At 40.3% G+C, this 20,583-nt stretch overlaps 2 protein-coding genes across 6 annotated transcripts in view; one reads left to right on the forward strand and one right to left on the reverse strand.

Annotated features, from left to right (window-relative positions):
• Positions 1-20,583, reverse strand: part of aralar1 (calcium-binding mitochondrial carrier protein aralar1) — a 240,737-nt gene that overhangs the window by 145,066 nt on the left and 75,088 nt on the right. The window contains exon 1 of one of the 5 annotated variants that reach the window (XM_083110228.1): positions 15,086-15,176. The exons of 3 other annotated variants lie outside the window; for them this stretch is intronic. In XM_083110228.1, coding sequence (XP_082966354.1) covers positions 15,086-15,106 — 21 coding nt within the window. In that variant the 5' untranslated portion in view covers positions 15,107-15,176. Of the gene's footprint in view, positions 1-12,496; positions 12,787-15,085; positions 15,177-20,583 lie in introns of those variants that run through there. One more of the 5 variants, XM_083110226.1, reaches the window with a different exon arrangement.
• The window catches only part of LOC145977919 (arylalkylamine N-acetyltransferase 1-like), a 48,191-nt gene continuing 29,441 nt past the window's right edge, over positions 1,834-20,583 (forward strand). The window contains exon 1 of the mRNA XM_083110234.1: positions 1,834-1,932. Coding sequence (XP_082966360.1) covers positions 1,872-1,932 — 61 coding nt within the window. The 5' untranslated portion in view covers positions 1,834-1,871. The remainder of the gene's footprint in view (positions 1,933-20,583) is intronic.

A 20,583-nucleotide genomic window follows, 5' to 3' on the forward strand; every position in this document is an offset into this window, starting at 1 on the left:
GCTCCATTACTTTATTTGAAATTTGCATTTTACATAAATCTGGAAATAAAAATTTGACAATTACAATAATATTTAATAACATATTATATATATATATATATATATAACAAATATAATTTAGTATAATTACATTGGTATCAGTACAGTACAATGTTAATACATCTATACCTTTCATATTTTACATGAACCTTCGCTGGAATATGTTTAAAATACGATATAAGTAATGTGTGTATGTATGCATTGTTTAACATATACCGGATTTCGGGATCCGAAATCTATAGTTTTGAGAGCTCACGCGCCCTGCAAGTTACAATTTTCTTGTTACAAACAGTGCATAGGGAGCCAGAGAGCGACAGTAGATCAGCATGTGGTTTAAGACCATTGATTTGAGTTATATTAATTCAGTTGAATGGGTATGCTTCAACTCAGAGGCTAGGTGTTCCGCTGTCGGTCTCCAGCTCCCATATTTTGAAGATAGTTTGACGTGATTATGCGCGGTCAGTTCCCATTTAGAATTGTAAAATGTGTGTAGTATTGTGTGTGTGTGGAAGAAAGTTACCTGCTGCCTTGTATATCTGTTTGCTGAAATGAATACACTTCAGCAGAAAGCAACATAGTAGATATGAATTATTGATTGATAAAATAGAGGTAACAAAAATGAACTGGGAAAGACATCGCATGACCCCAAATATTGGCCTGCGCATTGAACACAAAATAATACCGAATCGTACGAGCGCCAAATGGCAGCTTTAGCAACTTAAGATACATGATACCAGCACCACACCTGACCTGCCTAACCAACTCAGGTATGAATCTATCTAATAGCTTAAATAAGCATGTAAATAGGTTAGGCATAGGTCTGTTACAGCACACAGTAAATACGTGACGCCGTAGAAAGTACTGCTCACAGAACATCTCAAGAGTTGCTGAAGCTGGTGCTACTCGATCGTTCTCCAAACCATCATAGCTGGTCGGGAGTTCCGAAACGCTGATGGCTCGGTCACTAGGTCTCGTCTAGTCCCGTTCTCGTAGACTTTTTTCTTTATTTTTTTCAGACAAAAAAGGACCGCCTCGGTAAAGGTATTGGGGGGACGGGTTGAAACCCTAAAACTAGGGATGGCCAAATCCGGGTAAAATTTTATCCTGACATAGGATAATTTGCATCCGAAACGGATATCGGGTAATTTGAAACCGGATATCCGTTATCCAGAGTTTGTGGTTATCCCTACCATAAAACCAAACTCATGATAACGCTCTTGATGTCAGAAGTAATAATAACAATAACAGCATTTCATTTTCTCTAATAAAAAGTCATTTCTCTCCTTCTCCATCTTCCTTTCAGGAGAGGAGGATATACCTATATATATATATTCTTACTTTCTCTCCCCCTTCCATCCTCAATTTCTTACTTTCTCTGTTAGAAAAAGAAAAAGAGACACATACCTATTAACCCTTTAACAACCCTCCCACTTCATTCTTTCTTGCTCTTTCTTCTTCTTACCACTTCCATTCTCTCTTCATGTAAACAGAGAGGGAAGGACAGAGATACAAGGAGAAAGTTGATTTCTTCGCAAATCATTTCCTGTTTACATCTATAATTCAGCATAGGATGGAACGCCCCCACGCCGGGCCCCCTCTCCCGAAGCGAAATTCATAATCGGCTTTTACCAACCCCTTCCTCTTAACATTGAAAAGCAGCAGCCTTACGATAAAAGCATTGCTCCTGGCAACCTTGTCGCCGTGGACGTCATGAGGGCGTGAGCAGGAGCGCATGTGCAGTGTTGGCAGGCGAGGGGGCCGGCGTCTATAAGCACCGCGTGCCGAACTGCAGTATGTTCGGTGTGTCGCGTCTCGGCGCTGGCCAGCATCAAATGGACTCTAGTCTCGACAATCTCTATCGTCTCTTCTCGTGCTGTTGGTACGCCTGGCAAGGTAAACGCTTTTCTTCCCACTTTTTTCTCTCTTTTTCCTCGACATTGTTGGCAGTGTGTTTTTCGCCAGTGCGCTGGCACTACTGTTAATTTAATGTATTCTCACACTTGTGGGTTAAAACCTTGGGCTAACGTTTCTAAATAGTTTTACTACGCGGTATTGGGATTGAAGACACGTGAGGAAGGAAAACTTCAGAATGTTGGCTCCCCATATTTACATATTTATTTAAGTGTGACTCGTTTAAGTGAATTCGAAACCCAAAGGTGAGGCGTTAGACTGCCACCAGGGAGATCTGAGTTCGGTTCCCGGGACGGGTGATCTGGCGGGAATTTTCCTGACAATTTTCACGCATAAAGCGGTTCTGGGGATCAATCAGCCTCCTAGTGCAACCTGTGGGCAACCCTGTGTAGTAAATATGGCCGGAGCGTGGTGCTGATCACATCATCTTCACAATGGATGAGATCGAGAATGTCGTTTCGATTCGAACGTCAAGTTTTACTCGGAAAACCGTAGCCTTCATGGTCTAGCGGTTAGTGTAACGTGCCACCAAAGTCACCGAAAACGTTGTGCTACAAGTAATTATTACAAAATGTCTCCACATTTCGTATAGCGTCCTTGTATTTTAGTATACGTCGCTTTTTCTGTCACCTCTGGCTCATCGTGACGATGTAAATGAATTATTCTTAGATAAAATTGATGGGCGGGCATTCACACAGAAAGCACCATGCTGAGACCCTAACACTAAAAAAAAGATATATTTGGTTCCAAGATTTTGTGTTTCTGGTTCGAATATCATCAAGGGCACTTGTGTGTGTGAGTGTCTCTTCCTCGATGTCACCTGATCACATCATCCTCATCGTCGCGATTAGCACAATTACGCACAAAGGCGGCGTAAAAAGATAACGCAATATTTTTTAATGATAGCGTGCCGTACGAAAGTCAAATCTGAGACTTCTAAACCCTCCGAACGGGTGGCGGAGTGGCTGGCGTAACGTGCTACGAAGCCACATGGCTCCAGGTTCGAACCCTGGGCGCATCATAGCATCAATTCCGTCAGTTTGTTTCTTTTGTCCACTTTATGCCCGGATAGTCTCGACCTATGGTTTACAGCGGGATTCATTTATTGATTTAATTACGTTATTTTACGTCCCTTTTCTGTCACTTTAGCCAATCGCGAAGATGAGGATGAATGATGATAAGATGAAAAGGATGAGAGGACAGTCACAACCACAAAAGGACAGCACAGAACACAGGCCCCCCACGGAGAATTATATTGCCCGTGAATCCAGTCGCCAGAGCGTCGTTAGTATGGAAAAATGCAGTCCAGGGTGTGCTACGTGGAAGTGAGGTATGCATTTGGGTGTCTTCATAAAGACAGGACGGGAATCAGTGTGTATGTATGTCAGTGGCGTATGCTGGACTAGCTCCCTATGACACGTGGTTCTAGGCTATGGAGGAAATGAGAAGACTGTGCTCACGTAAACCCCAGGTTAGACGCATCCATTTTGCTAGTTCTTGACGTCTTCAAGAAAGCCACGTTGCCATCCCAACGTCAGCCAGGCTGCAAACTTCTGAGAATTCAGGTTGCCAACTCATAAGAATTCAGGTTGCCAACTCATAAGAATTCAGGTTGCCAACTCCTAACAATTCAGGTTGCCAGCTCCTAACAATTCAGGTTGTCAACTCCTAACAATTCAGGTTGCCAACTCATAAGAATTCAGGTTGCCAGCTCCTAACAATTCAGGTTGCCAACTCCTAACAATTCAGGTTGCCAACTCCTAACAATTCAGGTTGCCAACTTCAGAATCGCCATTATTTTTTTAATTAAAATGAGTAAATTTATTCACAGTTTCTAATGTTTATAATATATATTTCCTTCTGTATTTTACTCTCTATGCTTAAGGCTTCGCAGATATCCTAGCTAGCCTAGAATATACGCTCCTGATGTGTGTGTGTGTGATGGTGTGTGTGTGTGTGTGTGTGTGTGTGTGTGTGTGTGTGTGTGTGTGTGTGTGTGTGTGTGTGTGTGTGTGTGTGTGTGTGTGTGTGCGCGCGCGCGCATAGGGGGTGTGGAGTTAGGGCCCCACACTTTCTATATCTCGGCCGAAAATGGGGGTGACGTGATAAGCACCACGCCCCTGGCCGCCTTTACCCCCCGGAGTTTTATAGTACGCTGGGTGGGCGCCGGAGTTGCTTAAACAGGTGGGGAGAAAACCGGTTCTCCCCCGTCGGGATCGAACCCAGCGCTCTCGAAGAAATAGTAAGACGCTCTAACGACTGAGCTACCGCGGCTCTCGGGAATCAGTAATGATATGAGATGAAGGGGCATTCCCAAAGAACATCCATGCCTAGGCCTGGATTCGAACCTTGGATATCTGGCGTCGTAGCGCGCTGTGCTAATCACCTCGCCACGGAGGGAGAGGGAGAATCCGTGGTACTGTCTCACTGGGGATCGACCCCTGGACCCTTTGATTTCAGGGCGGAAGCGTTACCGGGGAGACCAAGTTCAGTAACCGTCCTCATCATCGGGATTAACCTAAGAGGTTGAAAAAGCGACGGAAAATTACCGAAACAAGAGAGCTGACTAGCCTACTAAAACCGACAACACAGATACATCTCCCCCCACCCCCCGCCAATCGAAACAATCAAATGAGATTCCATGCTCTTAGCGCCGTGGGGAATTTTCTTCGCCTATTTCGCCTCTCTGTACAATTCTGTTCCACGTCTCCTGTTCAGAGCATTTTCTTCCCCGCCCTCCGGAACGACTTTTCTTCTTTTCATCTCCAGGGAAGAAGGATGCGATACAATGAAACAGGAAGATCCCGGAGACGGGAAGCGAAGAATTCCCAAAGGCATAAGTTCGGAATATATTCCAAAATAAGAGAAGTAAAGGAAGGTTTGGGGGGGGGGGGGTGAGGGGGCGTAGACATGATAAAATGACTCGGAACAAGGATAAAGCTGTCGAACATTTCAAAGGAAAAAATGTCAGTATAGGTAGCGTGTTGTAGAAGAAAAAGGTTACTTGTGCATATTAAATGGAACTATTCTCCGTACACTGCAACTTTCAAGTCTGTGAGAGATCTTACTGGTTAATTTCGACACCAGATTTTTCGCTGGGAACAGTCAGTAATTCTACGAACGAGCTTAATTGAGAGATAACCAATGAGAAAGGTCAGAAATCTCGTGCTTTTGTTTACACGGTTTCATAACTTAATATTCCACAAATAATATTTTTTTTATTTCCGGTCAGGGTGCTCTCGCTCTCTCTCTCTCTCTCTCTCTTTTACGTGACCATAAACAGATCTACACCAGTAACAATATATGCACAATACAAGTTGAACAAGAATAGAAGGCAAAAATAAGAATGCACTATAACTAGAGACATGCAAATTTCGTTTTTGACGAAAACAGGAAATATGAAATAACATCCTGTAATGTGTCATTTTTCATGTTTCTGAAAGGTCTGAGGTGCATTTCTCTACCCAGTTTTGTCACGAAAAAATGCGAAATGAACTACAAAATGCGAAATTGACTCTTAAACTCGAAATTTACCGTTTATATACCGACGCGACACTTTCTGAAGTCTGAAGTATCCTGTGAGTTATGCAATTCACGGAAAATTGATTAATTCTGCTGTAAATGTTTGAAAAGCAAAAAAAAGGACCCCTTTACACAGGAATAAACTTAATACTCTGGTAACTACATAAATGTGCTATTAGAAGGGATAAGTTTATTTTGTGTAATAAGTGCAGTTTTTAAATCAAATTTATGATTATATTCACAATTTTAAAACCAAAATGTCATTTTATATAGCACTTTTGATGTGATTATTCACCGCTATAACACCGAAATTTTATTTTATTTGCCGCTTTTGAACCCGAAATCGACTCTGTTTTTGTAGCGAAATTTCGCTTTTTTATTTACCAAAAATATGTGCCTCTAACTATAACTAATTTATATTAATAGAAAGCAAAAATAAACAATACTTGTATACCTATAACATAACCATTTGAACTATTTTGTAACTTATTGACATTCTTAACCAGTTGTTAAAGGAATTAGTTCGCTACTTTATAAATATCTGATGTTCATAGAAGTAAGAATCTTAAATAGTTAGTGGTTTACTTTTATGTGTAATTAACATAATAAATATGTGTATCATATAATAATTCATAAGTATATTTGTGTTATAGAGTAGCAAACTCATTCCTTTACCAACTGATTAAGAATGTCAATAAGTTACAAAATATTTCAAATGGTTATGTTATGTTATCTAAGTATTGTTTATATTTTGGTTTATATTAATATAAATCGATTATATTTCATACTTATTTTTGGCTTCTATTCTTGTATTACTTTTATTGTGCATATATTATTATTGGTATTGATGTTCTCGTGAAAGAGAGAGCATGCAACTCTCACAAACACAGAGACAGACCTTATCCTTCGTTCTTTCGTGTGCGTTTTCGTTATTATTATTTCGTTCTTTGATATTTTGGGGAAGCTCGTGGGAAGTTCACGTGTCGTTTTGCCCACGTCATTTTTCCCGCGCTGCGCATGCAGCATACTTTCCCAAGCAGGCGACAATGATGGATAAAATTATAGCGAGGTTGACGTGTGCAATATTAGCAGGGTTCGATCAGCTTCCCCAAAGGGAAATCCATGTGGGGAAGCACGTGAGGAAGTCGAGTAATGCCTGAATTTTTCAACAGCATTTCTGTTTCAATTTCGCTGTTTAGATAGTTCAACATATATATGCTCGCTCTTGAAATGAAGGATTGAAATAAAAGTTTTAAGGCGCGTCAGCACTTAGGCTATTTGCACCCGTTACATTATACAGGGCTAAACCCCTTACCATAGCTACAATCAACACGTGCCTCTCAGAACTAAAAACTTCCTTATCTAGGAAAAGCTGAGGCTGTAAAGAGGCGCCCAGCACATACAATAACAAAACACAGGATAGTACACAGCCCTGGCCGTAGGTCCAAACGCCAGAGCCTAGTTGGCCCGCAGCATTGCAGTGTATACTACATGCTCACTTTCTGACTTACACGTTCCGAATTCACCCCTTTAATCAAGGAATCCCGGGTTTGATACCCGGTGGAGGCACATGGCAAATTGGTTCGGATTCCACTTTAAACTGTAGGTCCAGTTCCGATTACTCTTTCAGTGCATAAAGTGGACTTAAAACAATTCGATCAACAACAACAACGTTCAGATTTTCACTTTTCTCCCTTGGTGGGCTTCTATTAAGCCAAATAGTTAAGAGTTCTCACCTTTGGTGTGAGTAGCCCTGGGTTCGATCCCAAGTCGATATCCCGAAAATGGCCCATCACCAGGGCTCGAAAAATCCCAGTCGCCAGGACGCCATAGCGACTAAAATTTCAGCCTGGCGACTGTGATCTTTTGCTGTAATGTTGCCGTTCTTTTAAAGTTTGCATGTACGAAATTTTGAAGATTCTAAGTTCAAATTGCAGTATAGCAAGTTGGCAAATAATTTTTTTGAAAAACTCAATATGCTGACCAAGGCAGAAGTTTATTTTATTTTAAAACATAAACTAAACGTAACGTTTCAACCGTCTAGCAAGGTCTTCTTCAGACTCTGCACCAAGTACAGTCAACGGCAAAGATAATGGTAAGCAAATTGTCCACCGCTATTTACTTCTTTAATCTACAACCTGTGTTGTTTTAAGGAATGAAACTATGTTGGTTCGAAGCACGCATTGTTCTTTGCTTATTGAAGTTATTATTTCAATTCAGTGTCATCATATCGTGTAATTCAGACCAAATGAAAATGGTGGTGGACAATTCGCCTACTGTTTCTTTCGCCGTTGGGTGTACAAAAGACCTTGCTACAAGGTTGAAACGTTACGTTTAGTTTATGTTTTATAATAAAATAAATTTCTGCCTTGGTCAGCATATTGAGTTTTTCATATCATGGAAACAAGGCTTAATGGTGTTATGATTTTTTTATCAACGTTGTGAACATTTCATAGAATCAGTAACTATTCCTTACTCTTTTGTCCCCCAACCCCAAATTTTCTGCTTTCTCACATGATTTAGCAATGTTTTGAGTACGGTGCTGCTCAACTTCTTATAGCATGCACAATTGCCAATAGGTGGTTTCCTGGCGGCTGAATCTCAGAGCTGGCGCCTAGCTCTGATGAAGATTTGTCGAGCACTGCCCATCACCATTGCTAGCTTAAAAAAACTGTTCTGAAAGTCACGTGTTACCCGATGAAAAGCCGATTGGCAGGATCTGAATGTAGAATCCATTCTGCATTTTTCAGAAATTCCAGATCTGCGTTGACAACTGTGGGGATCTTGCTTAAACGGGCTGGGGATAAAGACGACCGGAGAATGGCGCTGACCACATCACCTCTACAACTGCCCTAGTTCATGAATGTGTGGAGTTCTACCTACCTCCACACCCCCTTACATGCATTCATGGCGCGATGCAAAGCACAGGGGATATCTTTACCTTTTATTAACAAAGATACCAGAAATAGTACCGCTCTTCACATATTGCAGCATCCCCATTTGGAATCGCATGTGAAGAAAACGTCTGTTATCACATAATGACGTAACAAGGTAAGAGTTACCTAATGCTGTACGTCAGATCTTAGCCCATCTGGGTTCGGGTGACGAAGCGTGAGGCCACATTTCAATGACTAATCTTCATCGAAGAGATAAGCAGGTCAAACAAGAATTCGAACTTCAGATAGCGAGAGAGAGTTACAGAATCTAATGCAACTAACATATGTCGCTATGTACTGAATTCGCATGCATGAATGGGGGAGAAAATGTTACATTCTGCAACTGACCCAGGATTTGATCTCAAGACTCCTAGCTGCAACGTTAACCACTTCACACGCGGGTATGAAATGGAACAAATGTATCTTAAAAACACAATCATGAGTTTTCATGAACCCTTTGTGGTAAAGGGGTCGTTTACGTTGGGCGCCGCACTATTTTCTGTCCACTGCAAGTACAATACACGTGGCTTGTGAGAAATGCCCTTGGTTATTCCAATGACAGCTATGCAGGAATCTTGCGCCTAAGAATAATATAGTGCATGTAATAAGGCCATGCTGATGTTGTGGGAACCTTATGTTAGACGCTCTATAGATACGACCATAGGCGAAGCTACAACCAGGGTGGTTAAAGCTCCAGGAACTATTGGGTTCCGCAACAGGACCGGAACCTTTTTTCTCTCGCACGATTTAAATTCGGTCCTAGTTGCGTATTGTTTCATTTCAATACGTAACTTGGACCGTTTTTAAACTGATCCAGAAACAAGGTTCCTGGACCGTAAGTAAATTTAAATTCATCCAGAAAAGAGGTTCTGGACCGTATTTAAATTCGCCTGGAAAAAAGGTTCCTCGACCAAACTGAAATACTTTATAAATGTTCTTTACGGTCCAGAACCCTTTGACGCTTGCTGGACCGGAATTCAATTTATTTAAAATTCCTGGACCTTTAACAACCCTGGTTACAACTTTTGTTTTGGGTCTGCACAAAGTTAAAGATAAGATGTTGACACAAAACTGACGTTGAAAACGTGTGATACGAAAGTCTGAAGTGTGAATGTTCGGCTGTGTAGATGGGAAATAAACAAAATAGAATTTAGTGATTACGGAATAAGATTAACTACCCTACTCTTCCTAAAAGTAAAACTAAGCTATCAGAAAATATTTCTGAAAATTTCTTTGCTCTCATAACTCCCAGTAAATTAGTGTATGAATGTTAGAAAGTTACGTAATTTACCACATGCTATTCTTATTACTTTGACCATCTTTCGAGATACGTAGCGTACCTAAAGTGCTGCTTTTAACTGATTGTAAAGGGGGAAACAAATGAACACAGTGGACCATCAGGGTGTGTTGGAGGCACTCAGCACACCCCGTAACACCGCCTGTGGCTGCTACCAATATATTCGTGGGCAAAACAACATCGGAAGTAGCACATAGGAAATGATCTATTTCTCAAAAGTAATAATTACTCGTTCTTACAGTGGATGGAGTCTTGGGTAAATCATGCAAGTTTCCTTCTGTCTGTTGTTTCGCCTGCTTTATCCTCAGCGCAGCGATGCATTGAAATATCGAACAGCCGTGCTCTTGTGGGGAATGGATTGACCTTGTTTGTAGTTCTCAACTCGCTAGGTTCATAGAAAGTTTATTGTTCATTGTTGGGTGATCGCCTAAGTTGGACTTTGTGGCGAGGTAAGAGGGACTTGAAAAAAAGGGTCGTTTAGGTTATCATAAACACACAAATACTTTCCTGGGTACCTACCCCCTCGATCAAGTGAAATATTTTGCACGGTTTATGAAGATTATGTTGTCGACGAACGTTTCCAGTTGATTTTAGTTGGTAAAAATTTGATATTCCCCGGACACCTATAACTTCTTCGTGTTGTCAATTTTTGACATTTGTACTTACCTATCTGCTTCGTGGAACATTCTTTAACCTGTATTCACGTTTTTTTGATCAAAGTAATTGCAATTTATTTTTTTTTTTAAAAAAAAAGTGTTTTTGTAAATGGTTTGTGGGGCTATGTGTCAATGGTTCGTGGGGCTATGCGAGAATGGTGTGTGGGGCTACGCATATTCTTTTCGAAACCAATTTTTAACTATTATAACCTAGACGTGACCCTACCTAACTTAATCTTACCGGAAATAGTTCGTGGGGCTGAGTCAGTGGTTGAATTTCCGCTATGAAACATTACCACAAAACACCTTCCAGATGTTAGACAATGCTATAGGAACTTATTACCGTAAGTAGTTTCTTCTGTAAAAATGAAGAAATCTGTCCGGGGAATATCAGATTAGTACCTTATAGTTATTGTGAAGTAAAGTACGTCCGCTACCTTAGCGTGTTTGTTACCTTACCCTGAAACAGAGCAGGTCAATATAGCACCCAAAACAACATTCCACAACATCTATAATTTTACACCGTTAGGTTAGGATTGTTATATTTTGGACTGATAGTTGTTTTCGGCATGCTTGGCTATTTGATTGGGCACACAAACTGTTTCTACTCATAACAAGCTGCGAAAGTACTTCGAAATAGCAAGTTTTTACATTACGCGAGCCACACTTTGGGAGCAAATATATCCATTGTGTTTTCCGCGCACTCGAACCAATTGAATATTACATGAAACATCGAAATCTGTCGATTAAAAGACAGTTCAACATAATTCTCCAGGGGGCACAGTCAATCACGTATTTAGCGAGACTTACCAAGTACTAAAATAAATAATGAAAATGTACTTTTTAGCATTTGATGTACTATATAATCAATGGTTATTAATTTTTCTATGAACTTGGAAGACAATGATTATTATACTGGGATCATACTGCCTTGAAGGACAGTACCAAAGAAGATTTATGCACACTAGTACTTATGAAAATATGCATAAAATATTAATCAGGGACATTCATTTTTATTATTCAATAAATATTCAATTCTATATCTATTTGACATTAATTTCCTTGTTTTTATACAAATTTGGCGATCTTAAGAACACACAAATTAGATAATAAATATATGCAGTTACATTTATATCTTATACCATCTTCTCATGTAATAATAGAAATGTAATATTAATAAATTTACATATTTTAATTAATATTAACTTTAATTATAATTTAATTGTCTTAATTTAAACATTATTATTTTCTGGGACACTTGGTTCAGACCTCCCCCCCCCCAACATTTATTTCTAGATACGTGCCTGGGTATAGTGGGTCAATGACCCCCTTTTCTGTTCATTCGAATCCCTACTCCCTTTTACGATCTATTCTTGGGTTTAGACTTCTCGGGAGGGGTGATCTTCATGGACGTCCGCAGGATTTTTTCCAGGGAGGGGCAAGGAAGGTATTTTTTTCCAGGAGGGAGCAAACAAGGCACATTTTCTCCAAAAATAGTGCTGTTCCCTAAAAAAACATTGCATTTGAATTTATGATGTTCATGCAATAATTAACACATATTATTGTGGATAAAATGAAATTGTGTGTAAAATACATAATTTTTGGTTGACTTTAATTTCCAGGGGGGGACACGGTCCCCCTTGCCCCCTTTCCGGAGACCCATGGTGAACTTATAATTTTAGATGCCGTGAGTCAACGATCGCCACCTACTCATATTTTAATTCGTGATTATAGCTAATTTCAGACGACTCGGGGTGATCATTTAATTTTAGATTCTAATGGAAGGAGATCGCCTGTTTTGTGAGATGGAATTGTCATTTATTTCAATGTTAGATTTAGACGTCTCAGGAAGAGGTGATCCCTTAATTTTAGACATGAAAGGGTGATCAAGATAAGGATATTTACCTACCCTGTAGTAATTAGCTCTGAACATATCGGTGGGAGGGGTGATCGTGTAATTTTTGATGGGGGAAATTATCGCCCTCTGTTAAGGCGTAACAGTAATGGTTCGCATTAACCCTTCAAAGAAACACATTACACATTTACTCGTAACGTAAACAAACACGAACCATAACTGAAATAGCACGTACTATCACATAAATTAGTACTTAGAGATAGAACAAGGCTTTACATACCGGACTTCTCTGCACCTTCTTCCCAAGCATTTTCCTTGTTTGGAAAAAAACGTCTGTTGGTTATCAAGGACGTTCGGTCGCGTGATAGTTAACACGATAATGGGTGGGCTAATTACTAGCTTTCCGTTGCACTGTAAGGTTTTTAAATTTCACAAATGTTTTACACTAAACACACACTTACAAATCCACGCACACATATCGCAGAAAACCAGAAGGAAAACGACGATTACGCCTACACAACGTATGCTTGCGTTGGGAAGAAGAAAAAGGAACGCATTGCATATCGCAGACACACCACACGACCACGTGCTTGCTTCGTGGCCATGTTGCCACATTTCTTCCCGAACCGCTGTTATCTTGTGATCCGTTGAGATTTCGATAGATATTACTCGGTAATATTTTTTTGGTGCGGACACTTAACATGAAGTGATTTTACGGAATTGTATGTAATTCGATCAGTTTGTAGTCACGATGTTGCCAACGAAAGGTTCTAGGTTTGAATGATGACCAAAGATGTGCAATTACACGTAAAAAAACATGCAAAATACGTATTAAACATAAAGTATGTAAAAACTAGAATCAGACCTAAAAATTAAAAGAAAACATGTTTTTTCTGCGATGGTTATTGTTATGTATGGCAGTTAGCAGTGGTAGAAAACAAAACAAAATGCTTTAATAAAAAACTTTGCTTCCGAATTTGTATGCGGTCTTGTCCAGGGCCGGCGCTAATCATTTTGCCGCCCTGGGCGGTGGCGGTAGATGCCGCTCCCTTTCGAACGCCTCCCCCCCCCCCCCGTCATTACCCAGCAACGGGAAATTGAAAATCAACATATTCTTAAGTAAAACATCAAACTATAAAATAAATAATGGAAATTATTATATTTTATGAAATCTCTCTCTCTCTCTCTCTCTCAAACGTATCTTTCAGGGGCTCACCCCCAATTGGGGTCTGCTGGATCTTGGACCTGCGCCAGACAAGCTGTTTTCAAAAATATCTCTCCTTTCCAAAAACCGCTATAATATCCCAAAAAATTAGATCGGTTAGTTCATTGAACTTTCCAGCCTAATTATTGCTTATTTTTTTGGGAGCAGGAAAAGGTTTATTATCCGCTATGATATCCCAAATTCCCACAATTGCACTTGCTTAATGCTAAAGCTTCACGTTTTTTTTAGCAATAATACAGCAGATTAAAACTGTATAACTAAATAACTCGATATAAGTGGTTTAGGATGACTGGAAGCTCTAAAGTATTAGTGCCAATGTTGTGACAGCTTGAGATTTTGAGGTAAAATGTTTCCATCAGCCAGACCGCTGTGAACACAGGTCCGGTTATAACATGATGGACATTAAACTTGACGTAACGAAGAATGTATGTGCGGGTAATGTTCGTATCATCCGAAAGTTCTGAGCTCGAGCCCTGGACAAGGCAAGAGGGTTTGGTTTAATTGTGCTTGTTCTTTCATGGAATCATTGTCACGGGCGCCTCTAAGGAGAGTCACACAGGGTCATTCACCCCCCAGAAATAAGGGGAATTGACCTTGTACGTTTTCTTTCCCCTCATTCTGTTTTTCTTTTTCGTGTCTTCTTTTAGCTGTTCGTCTTCTTTTAAGCCGCGTTTACACCGAATGTTACCAACAAATGTTATCAACTTTTTGTTACCAACATGGTTAACAACAGATGTTGGTAGCCAGAACACTAGTTTGACTTTATTTTTGTTAATAACTTTTGTTAACATTTTGGCTGCCAACTGTGGAGGAAGTTGTCAGCATATGTCATTTTGAGGCAATGAGAAGACCAAGAAGATTCTGTGTGAGACCTTCACTGCGTGCAAGAGCTAATAGCGGAAGTGACCTGTTGGTTTTTGTCTTTTAAATTGTGGATAAGTTTGGTCCCAAAGGACAGGCTTCTCGCGGAACAATTCGACTTAGTTCAGCACTTGATCCTTTGACCACTCCATCTCACTCAAAAGATTTCCCATAATAAATAAATTACAAAACAAAACACACATAGCACGAAACGATACTCTCGAATTCGCTGGCTGGCTGTCACTGGCGTGATGGTGGCGGGAGGGGAAGCGAGGGAAATGTTGCTAACATTGAAAAGGCTCTGTTAACATGTGTTGGTAGCAAATGTTGCTAACATTCTTTGATCTTTACCGACTTCTTGTGGATAACAAAATTTATGTTGCCAACATGGGAAATCTGTTGCTAACATGAGATGTTGATAACAAATTCAGAAGCATTTTTCGAAATGTTACCAATGTTATTTTGTAGTCTCTCTCTCTCTCTCTCTCTCTCTCTCTCTCTCTCTCTCTCTCTCTCTCTCTCTCTCTCTCTCTCTCTTGCTTCCTAAATTCTATTTCTATAATTTTTCTTCTCCATATCTCTTCACAATTAAACATAGTAATGTCAATATTCCCACCAAGGAACACAACTTCTTACGGGTCTATTTGACCCCGTTAGAAAATTTCCTGCAAGCGGTCACATTAATCCTTATCGTCGTGATTAACATAAGGAGGTACACAATGCGACATCCAAAATAGGAGAACATGTACACATTATAAACAAAACTGGAGTTTTATTCCTTACCAGACACAGCACTGCATCCATCCCTTCAGGTAAACGCACTTGAAACACAAATTACCACAGGATTTCACTTTTTCACAAAAAAATGAGGCCCGCGCTATTCATAGCTTACGCACAAAAAAGTATGTCCGAAAACATCATTTATCGCCGCTACAAGAGATGTTGCACTTTGTCAAAGTAAGTACAGAACGTTTCTTGCCCAACCATATGTTTTTATCGCTGTAATTGCAGTAATAATGTCTCAGCTTGTTGATAAGAATCCTTCCAAGTATTTATCACTCTTGCTTACGTCACAGTAAAAAGACAAGCATATAGCTAGTTAGAGTTAGTCATTGGGCACATTGTAATACACGGACAGGCGAACGACTTAAATTACACACGAGTACTCGAACCAAGGGTCAAAATACTCGGGGATCTCCCCCACTAATGATCAACTGATATAAAAAAAGTACACACTCACCAAACTTTTTCTGGGAGGAGTTTTCTTGCTGTAGCAACAAAGATAAGCAATTCGTTTTGGCATGCTGAGTTAGGCTAATCGGGACTGGACCTACAGTTTACAAGCGTGATCTGAACCACTGGCGTATGCAGGATTCTATTTTTCGGGAGGGGCTGGAATTATAAAGGTGTGTAGTACATAGCTGCTTTCTAAGGGACGGTATACACAATAAGATATTTCGTATATTTAAAACTTTCTGCTCTCAAAAATTGTAACCGGGGGTCATTTTAAATGGCGTTTGCATTTACCACTCTTGGTTTTCCCAGTTCTACACTGCTTTTATTATAAAATGTTAATTTTCTCAAAATTTTCCAAGGGGGCTGTAGCCCCATCAGCCCCCGTGCGTATGTCAGTGATCTGAACCACTGTATCAAACGTTTGATTATCACCCTACGTCAAATAGTGCATAACTCTTTAGAGATGTGTTTTCGGTACATTCGTATTTATTACATAATATGCATACACCTAATTATGTGCATGTCGTAGTAGCAATACTGAAGTTAAATTTCCTCTAAACAACGATTTTTTTTGGGGGGAGGCACTTGGATTTCGAAAGGGCCGGTGCTCCTCCCTTCATGACATAGCTGTTCATAATGCACATTCCTTCATTAATTTCTTCGATTCGTCATTCATCGCAAAGAGGTAAAAAGCTAACCAAAACCACAATTATAGGATTATTGTTCCGCTGGATGAATTGATGAAATACTTAAAATGTAAAAACACGATTAAACAAGCGCTCATGCCTTACCTGACACAGTGTGTGCCACGCTAAGAGTTCTACAGGTTTTCTCTATGTAGCGTAGTGGCTAACTAAAGGTGTCCCGGGTTCGATCCACGGTGGAGTGAGGCACATTGTAGTGGTTCGGATCCCACTTTTAAACTATAGGTCGTCTGGATTAGCCTATGTGAGCATAAAAGTGGATTTGAAACAAACCTTTCTTCCTTGATAACCATTCTGTCACTAGTACTAAAAATATCACGAGGAAAACCATTGGATTGTTTTCCTTCAATCACCCAGCAGAGGGTATTCGCCGAAACAAGTGCTGTACTGGTTCACATACGTCTTGCTTGGAACATCTCCAAGGTATCCGTGACGTCAGGCTGCATGTTTATAAATAACAGGAAGAGTAATGTAATCCGCAAGACATTCTCATTTGAAGCGAGTCCCGTTTGCACACGCCATAACTCAACTTCCTGTCGATAGAGGTAAAGGTCTTCCCTGTGCTCGTAAGGAGAACGTCAAGTGATACGGGATCCCAAACATTGATATTGCAGCGTGACACTGGCGTTTTAGTTTCGTTCCTTAAAATGTATCTTTGTTCAAGTGTTTATTTTCTTTACAACGAGTCTTTAAAACTAAGGACTGCGCTGCTGAAAAATATTGCAAAGATCTGTATTTACTGAATTTTGAAAAGTTTTCTTCTCGTATCGTTTTACAATCTTGAATCGTTACACGTTCAATCTCATTCTCAGTGTGCAATCTTCTCGGTTTCAAGTTTTGAATCTTTATGAGTCTAACCTCGTTTTAAATTTAATCACGTCCTCATACAGTCCTCAAGTCTCACCGAGTTCTTACTTCCTCTTAATTCCTGTCTGTTTCTCATCATTCTCTTCATCATATTTATTGTCTTATTCCTTTCTCTTCCAATCTTTTCCATTCTGTCTTCAAACATTATCCTTGGTCTTCCTTTACCTCTCCTACCTTGCACCTTTACTTATAGAATTTGCTTTACCTTTTTGTCTTCATTCATTCTGAATACATGTCCCCAACCACTTTAGCTGTCTCTTTTCAATTATTTTCTCTAGCGACTCGTGTTCCACATCTCTTCTTATTCTTTAACATTCACTCACACACTCACAGAGTTCACGGTCTTATTTCTATTGCAACCATGATATTATTCCCCATCTGAAGTTTCGTACCACTGCAAGTCAGTCAGTCAGTCAGTCAGTCTCTCTCTCTCTCTCTCTCTCTCTCTCTCTCTCTCTCTCTCTCTCTCTCTCTCTCTCTGTCTCTCTCTCTCTCTCTCTCTCTCTCGTTCTAAATTTCATCACGTCCTCAGGAAGCTCTCAGTCCTATCCAGTTCTCACTGTCACCCCCATTTTAAGCTTTACATTATTCGGGGCCTTTCTCATCATGGTAAGTCGGAGCTCCTAAATCTCGTCACACTCTGAGTCTTACGTCGTACAATTCAGTTCTCAATCTCATCGGAACCATCCCAAGGCGTTGAATGGTCGACACATGATTTCGCTACCGGGGTCCAATTTCTGCTCTGAACCCTTATAAGTGTCCATCCATTTTATCAGCATTCATCTTCATCGTCGCGAATTAATAAAAATGACAAAATAAGAAAGAGAAAAAAACATAAAAATGGACACTCGTTTCAGGATCAGAACCTCGGTCCACATACGAGCACCAAAAAGAGATGACGCAAAAGGTCAAGTCACACTCGGGTGACCGAGAACTGACATCAACATAGAAACCTCATTTCCACCTTCTCGCGCAGGTAATGGAAGAAAGAGGAAGAAAAAAAGAACATGGAACCGACAGCTAAATGGAAAAAGGGGCGGAGGAAAAAACGAAAAAAAAAAGGGAGGAGAGACGTGAAACAAAATAAGCCTTCTCGTTGCATTGACCTTCTGATTCATGTTTCCATGGTTACGGGAAACTGAGACCACTTTATCGACCAATCAGTCACAAGCTGTTGCCACCGGAAGACGACGTCCTTGAGAGACGCTGTCACGGGGCACCAATCTCTGGGTGGCGTACCCTCGGAAAACAAGCTACATGTGCGAGTAATCCGATCCACCATATCGCAACACTTTCCCCCAACTCCTTGGCATCACTAAACCCGAAGGATTATTGCCGCAGCAACACAAGTTTTCCATCTGCCTCTATCCTGAGCAAGCTCCACTCTTTACCATCCTCGACAATTTCCTTCATATAAGAGGTTTGCAGGAAAAGTTTCTGGAAACTACCACCAACAGTGGCGCTAGTGTTCCGTTCTTATAAAAATCGGGAGAATAGACCTTTTTATGTTTAAATTATCTTTGATTGTTTGTTTAAGCCTATTCGTTTATTTCTCACATCAGTTTGAAGAAGTAGTTTCGTGTGAGAAATGGAAATTTCTCGTGAACACTTTCGGGCAATGATTTTTTATGATTTCAAATGTAGTTTAACACCGAGACAATGCATCGAGCGACTTTATTTGGCTTTTGGGGATGAAGCACCATCAAATAAGACTGTGTACAATTGGTTTTCCGAATTCCGGCGTGGTCGCACATTTCTCAGTGATGAATTTCGTGAAGGTCGTCCATCCACGTCTGTAATGTTGATGATGTGCGTGAAATGATTGAGAGAGATCGGCATGTGACATACCGTGAAATTCAGGCATCCTTGAACATTGACATGAAAGAAATACATAGGATTTTGCATGGTCATCTGAACGTACGGAAACTTTCAAGACGTTTGATCCCACACAACTTGACCGAAGCTCAAAAACAGGCTCGCGTAAATTGGTGTAAAGAAATACCGAGGCAAGTTAAATTTGGTCTACTATATCGCTACAGGGGACGAAACTTGATGATTTTTAAAAATCCTTTTTTCCGTAAGTTGGTAGCACTGTACTTAATTACTATGCCATACATGAGTGCGATCTATCAACCAGTTTGTTTACAGCAACTGGTTGAATCAATCCACTTCAGTAGTGCATCATGATTTTTACAATGAACGAAATTATTTAACAAAGAGTTTGCCTTAAATTTTGAGTTGCGAACGGAATTTCGTGTGCTGAGTCAGCACTGCTGACTCGTTAATAATGTTAGAAAAGACTTATGGTGAATCAACACGGGCTTACAAGTGGTACAAAGCGTTCAAGGACGGCCGGGAGATCGTCGAAGACATGCCTCGTTTTGGACGACCTTCGACCTCTTCAACCGATGAAAACATCGAAAAAGTGAAGGAAATTGTGCTCGATTAATCGCCATTCGAGCTTAAGAGAGTTAACTAGTGACCTTAACATCTCTCACGAGTCTGTTCTTTCGATTTTGGTGGATATTTTGGGTATGAGACGCGTCGCCGCACGGCTTGTTCCAAAAGAGCTGAATTTTCTTCAAAAACAGTACCGTGAGCAGGTGTCTTTAGACATGCTGGATCGCGCCAATTCTGATCCCACATTCATGGAACGCATCATAACTGGTGATGAGACATGGGTCTACGAGTTTCACATGCAAACAAGTCAACAGTCATCAGAATGGAGGACAAAAGACGAGTAGAAACCGAAAAAAGCACGCCAAAGTCGTTCAAAAGTCAAGGTGATGCTCATTGTTTTCTTCGATATTCGTGGTTTGGTGCATCATGAATTCGTTCCAGAGGGACAGACGTTCAATAAAGAATACTATTTGGCCGTACTGAAGCATTTTCGTGAGAAACGGTCAGATTTGTGGAAGAACAATTCGTGGATTTTACGCGACGATAATGCGCCATCGCATAGAGCGACAGTTGCGGCCGAATTTAAGGCAAAAAACACAATAAATACAATCGATCAACCACCGTATTCACCAGATCTGGCCCCGTGTGACTTCTTTATGTTCCCAAAACTAAAATTGCCGCACCGGGGTACCCGTTTTGACTCGATTGAAGCCATAAAGCAAAATTCGCTGAAGGAGCTGAAGGCCATACCGGAAAGAGCCTATAAAAAGTGTTTCCAAGACTGGAAAAAAACGCTGGCCTTCAAATTGGGCCTACTTTGAAGGCGACAAAATAAATATTGATGAATAAATGAAAATTGTGCGTTTTATTTAACAATTCCCGGTACTTTTTTGACAGAATATATAACAGAGGTTTTCTTAGTCGATTCATTCTTGTTTTATCTGCGCTAATTACCCAACAATATGTATCTCACCCCCCCCCCCAAGAAAACATTTGGTAAAAACAGTTAAGAAAACTGTTCATACTAAACACATCTTTCACTAATCAACCGCACCATGTGTATTTTCGAAGATT

Source organism: Lepisma saccharinum, chromosome 24, assembly GCF_977018435.1.
Source record: "Lepisma saccharinum chromosome 24, izLepSacc3.1, whole genome shotgun sequence".
Lineage (NCBI taxonomy): Eukaryota > Metazoa > Arthropoda > Insecta > Zygentoma > Lepismatidae > Lepisma > Lepisma saccharinum.